General features: G+C 38.5%; 1 protein-coding gene across 1 annotated transcript; it reads right to left on the bottom strand.

Annotated features, from left to right (window-relative positions):
- Positions 1–252: 252 nt before the first annotated feature.
- On the bottom strand, positions 253–3,399 carry LOC133517938 (Krueppel homolog 1-like). Its single transcript, XM_061851421.1, has 2 exons — positions 3,248–3,399; positions 253–2,141 (listed from the first exon to the last, which is right to left on the bottom strand). Exons 1-2 carry the CDS (start codon positions 3,252–3,254, stop codon positions 1,090–1,092), a joined length of 1,059 nt encoding a protein of 352 aa, XP_061707405.1. The 5' UTR covers positions 3,255–3,399; the 3' UTR covers positions 253–1,089.
- Between the last annotated feature and the right edge of the window lie 1,939 nt (positions 3,400–5,338).

Below are 5,338 nucleotides of genomic sequence, written 5' to 3'. Positions count from 1 at the left end.
TTTCGTGTTTATTTCAATGGCTCATCTTTACTGTAAAGTATGTATTTGTGTAATTTATAAAGATGACTATTGAACTTATTTTACCCGTGTGGATAAGGTTTGTGTTGTACATGAACATGATTGAACTTTTCGCCTTTTTGTGACTACCTAATTCTTTTTTTTAGGAATTAGAGACGTTTAAGGCGATATGTTGTAATAAAATCAAAATAAGACGTGAAGCCGAGATGTGAATAATAAAATAAAACAATTGCATACTAATCATGTAATATAATAACACGTAGTAGATAAATACAAAATCTTAAAAATACAGTAGGTACATATACCTACATATAATTTTTATGACGGGTATTAAATGCAATATATTAAATTGTCACAACAATTTGAATCAAATACCAATAATTTACTAAAAATGTATGCCTAAGGTGTTAAGAATTTATTCCAGCTGCAAGTTATACAAAAAGGTAAAAATACCACAAATCAATAAACGCATTATCAAATTATCCTAAAATATAGAACAAGGCACTTTTACTAAAATTTAACAAAGAAATTGAAGATAAAATATATTAATTTGGGGAAAACCCGTCTTAATTCATTAATACGTTCACAATTACCCTAAGCATAAAAGCGAGACACACGCACTCCGGAGCATTCTAAAGTATATACCTAAGTTGGCCATCGTAATAAGATGCAGCTTAAGGCTAGATTGAAAAGCATACTAAATTTAGATTGATACAAGAGAGACGAGGTAAACTACAAATCACTCGTCATATCCTTCAATAAAGTTTTTTAGGTTAATTAGAATGCCTGCTGCTTTATTTGTACATTTATCATAAATATCATGATATAAAAAGCACATTTACATTGAGATGATTTTCAAAATGTGTCTTAACCACATTTTTATAATCAGAGATCATACATTAGTAAATGATAATTTCACCTTTTCTTTATCATATTAGATAATAACTTCTAACAACTTGCACCACAATAGTACTAGTTTTGCGCAGATTCTAATACAGCCTTACAGTTAATAACTTATAGCTAGAAAACATTTTCAAATGTTCATTAGGACAGCACATTATCATTAAGATGCTACGAAACATCACCAGTTGCAGGGGCAAATTGGATTACTGACGTATGACGAACCGCTGGGGTTGTTTCCTCAGGTTGAAGAATAAGCTTCCGCTTTCGAGGAGGAAGCGAAGAATGAGGAAGTGAACAGTGTGAACCAGTTGGAGGTGGAGAAGGTGGCGTAGGAGAGGATGTTGGCATGACTGGGGAGGCTGGCATTGTTGGCACAGGAACAGGCACCACTGGACACTGAGGCGAAGGAGGGGAGCTCGGTGGTGTGGGTGGTAGCTGCTGCAGCGCAGCTTCAACTATTTCACACATCATGTTTCCATTAACCGCTAGAGGTGGGGGAGACTGTTGTGATAAAGCTCTAGGTGTTTCCGCTCCGTGTTCCTTGTAAATGTGGGCTTCCATTTGTTTTTTTGTGTTGAAGGTTCCATCACAAACTGTACAACGGTAACACCTTTCTCCATAGTGCTGGAAACGATGAAGTTTTAGGACGTGATTGTATCCAAAATCACGCAGGCAAATGTCACAAGTGTATGGACGTTCTCCAGTATGCGTACGTGAATGTACCTTTAATTGTTTCGAGCAAGTGAAACCCTTCCCGCAGCCCGGGGCCGGGCAACGATATGGTTTTTCTCCGGTGTGCGTTCGTAAATGTATAACAAGTTGCCCAGACTGTATAAAAGTTTTGTGGCAATGCGGACACGCGTGGGGTCTCTCACCAGTGTGAATACGAGCGTGGCGGTGAAGTTTTCCGGAGTGTTCAAAAGCCGCACCGCACACGCCACAGCGGTAGGGTCGCTCCTTGGTATGTATACGTCGATGTACTTGCAAGTTTTCCTTAACACTAAACATCTTGTGGCAGTATTCGCATTCGAAAGGCCGTTCGCCGGTGTGAGTCCGATAATGGCGTTGTAGACGTGCTGGCACGGCGAAAGTTTTCTGGCAAACGTCGCAACGATGTGCATCAGCAGCTGCCCGGTGCGAACGCGCGTGAGCAGTTAGCGCGCTTCGCGTGGAAAGCATCAGTCCGCATTCTCCGCATTGGTGTAAGCGTTCTTCCTCACCTGTAGAACGCAAAATTTGCAGCTGAGTCGTTGAACAATATTCCATTACGAATAAGTTAAAGGTAATAAATATAACACGCGTATTAGACAGGACGTATCCAGACCACAAGCGTTCACAAACCGTACTGTGTTACGTGTGGCATGCACCGATCAGGATGCACGATGCACACAGTAAGGCCAGTAAGGGGAACGAGCGGGCCGCGGGGCGCAAAGAAATAACGGAGTGAATGTCCTCTGATAGCACGTGGAGGCCCGCACCGCGGTTTCGTCGCGTCGAAACCGCGGTTGCGTCTCCACGTGCCTGGGCCGGCGACCCCGCGTTGCCCCGCTCCCACCGCGTGCCCTACCCCACCGCAACATGAATAAATGACTCAAGTTCATTAGGTTTTATATTTGGGCTTTTTGAGTCTGCTTCTAAACCCGATAAAAAATAATAATTTGTGTACGTATTTGGCAGTTTTCAAAAAATAGTGTACCCAATTAGCGTGAGTTGTTAAGAAAAGTTAATTATTATCAGTGTTGTGACGATATTTAAGCATTAAATTTCAATAAAAACTTATGGTGTTCATTTCATAAATTAGGTACAACCGATTATTACAATGTAAAAAAGGCAAAAAGTTGATTCACATAAATACTTCATCCTTAATTTTATTGTCCTCACAAAGTTGGTCCTTGGGTAAGTACACTTTTTTTCTGAAAATGCACATTTATATGTACTTACATAAATAATTATTATTGATGTACAATTTATATCCAAAATTATTTGTTTTTATTTTTATAAAGGCTATTTAACACTTTTTTTTAATAACATTTATTGGTTAGTATAAAATAAATATATTTGGGGTGTTTATAAGGTTAACTGTAAATATCATCTAAGTACATAATTTAATTTCAAGTTTTATATGTATTATGTTGTTGTGTTTGTTGTATGATCCCAGATGGTTGAATTATCTTATAATAATAATATTGAATATATTTCAAGTTAAAATTGACGGATAAGTTTTATGGCATTTTTATAGTAAACCCCTATTAGGTATAGATTCAAATTTAACAGTGCTTTTAGTGATGAATAAATACATTTAGAGCACAAATAGCGGTAAGCTTACCTATCATTTCCGTTGATCTTTCTGCAAAGTGGTTCAATGGCGTCAATGTTGATGTAGGTTGCGCACGACACCGAGCTGAGTTACACAAGCGCTGCGCGATCGGCGGTCCACGGCCGAATGCGAGCCAAAGGCAAGCGCAAGGAAAGCCACGAACAGGCGAGCGCATCAAGTGATTCTCTTGCTCTCCTCTAACGTTAAGTGTGCAGATAGGTCGGGAATGCTTATGTGTGTGTAACTGTTACCTTGTGTGTGCGTATCAAATGTCACAGTGTAAAGTATTAAGGGAATAAATTGGCAGTCTGTTAAGTGTTATCACTTTACTGGCTCTTATCTCTGCGGCATATTTGTAGGTACTAATTTACTATTATTAGTTTTGTTCTTAGTGAATTATTTATATTTGACTTTTACCGGGAATACATTTTATACAAAGCAACACCAAGCCAGCAAGATTGTACAAAAAAAAACATAATTAAGTATAACAAACTGAATCTTCGACTTCCGATTCTTTTGTAGATAACTAATATTATGTGAAAAACAAACTAGAGAGTAGGTATATGTAAAAAATTTTTTTATTTATACTACATCGGTGGCAAACAAGCATACGGCCCGCCTGATGTTAAGCAGTCTCCGTAGCCTATGTACGCCTGCAACTCCAGAGGAGTTACATCCGCGTTGCCTACCCTAAACCCGTTCCCCCCCCCCTCGTTGAGCTCTGGCAACCTTACTTAATTGTTATTGTCATGGGCCTCCACTGGCGAGTATCTAGTATTATAGTTTATAGTGATAGTGATCCGGTCTTGGGACTCTTGGGTTCAAATCCCGGTAAGAGCATTTATTTGTGTGATCAGCCCGTATATTTCCTGAGTTTTCTATGTATTTAATATTAATACATGTCCCATAAAATTTGTTTAAATAATTAATTGTTAAAAATATTTTATTTTAAAAAATTAACCTGTGGCGTCAGATGTTACTTACTTAAAATACGACAAAGGCGGCGCGCATTCGATTCGTTGAAGGTTGAGCGGCACGAGTAAGGAGGTATGAGGGGCGGGGCGCGGGGGCGGTGGTCTTACTCGTGGAGGCGCACCGCGGTTTCGCCGCGCGTGTGAACTCTCTCGTCAGTGCGCGTGCGTGGTTTCCCGACCTGCCTCCTCCCGCGCGCACTTCTTCCGTCGCCCGTCCACATTCTATTTTATCTGTCTAGGGCAATATAACGTCACCTATGATAGGTGGCTCTCTCATAAGGAAGTACAATAATAAATTGGTTGATTTCAAGATAGTAACAGAAAGTTAACTAACTACATATTTTACATAAATACACCAAAAATTGTAATATTGTAATGTAAATGATATTATATTCTATATACACACATATAATTGATGCATATTTGATGTGACTTACTTAATATTTTTTTTAAAAGACGTCAATATTGTTTATCCTTTTTCTAATGCTAATAAGTAGGGTGTGGAAATTGATTTAAAGTAAAACACTGAACAAGCAAAATATGTATTGTTATTTGACGACCGGTCTGGCCTAGTGGGTAGTGACCCTGCCAACGAAGCCGATGGTCCCGGGTTCAAATCCTGGTAAGAGCATTTATTCGTGTGATGAGCATGGATACTTGTTCCTGAGTCATGGGTGTTTTCTATGTATTTAAGTATTTGTAAGTATTTATAAGGCATGAAACGTGAATAAACGTTTATTTATTTATTTATTTTTTTATATATTATATATATCATTGTCTAAGTAACCTCAACACAAGCCTTATTGAGCTAACTGTGGGACTTAGTCAATTTGTGTAATATTTATTTATTTATTATGTATGTATATCCACGTATCTTCTCATACATCATACTGTGGATCCGTCGTGCTAACCCTAATTGCTTGGTAAAGCTTTTTACTATACTACTTTGTATTTGTAAATTTGTATATCAGCTGTACAAGGTGTAACAAAAATAGTGGGGATCCGTTTAAGGGCATATTCAGCAGTGGCGGATCGTTCAAAGAACTCGATTCCCACCGGCTTGTCTAAACTTCAGCCCGTTGAGTACTTTCACGATCGGTTCATGGAGAAAAGGAAAGCAAAATTA

Source organism: Cydia pomonella, chromosome 5, assembly GCF_033807575.1.
Source record: "Cydia pomonella isolate Wapato2018A chromosome 5, ilCydPomo1, whole genome shotgun sequence".
NCBI classification, from domain to species: Eukaryota; Metazoa; Arthropoda; class Insecta; order Lepidoptera; family Tortricidae; genus Cydia; species Cydia pomonella.
The sequence above is the reverse complement of the archived record's forward strand: the minus strand, read 5'-3'. Positions and strand labels throughout refer to the sequence as shown.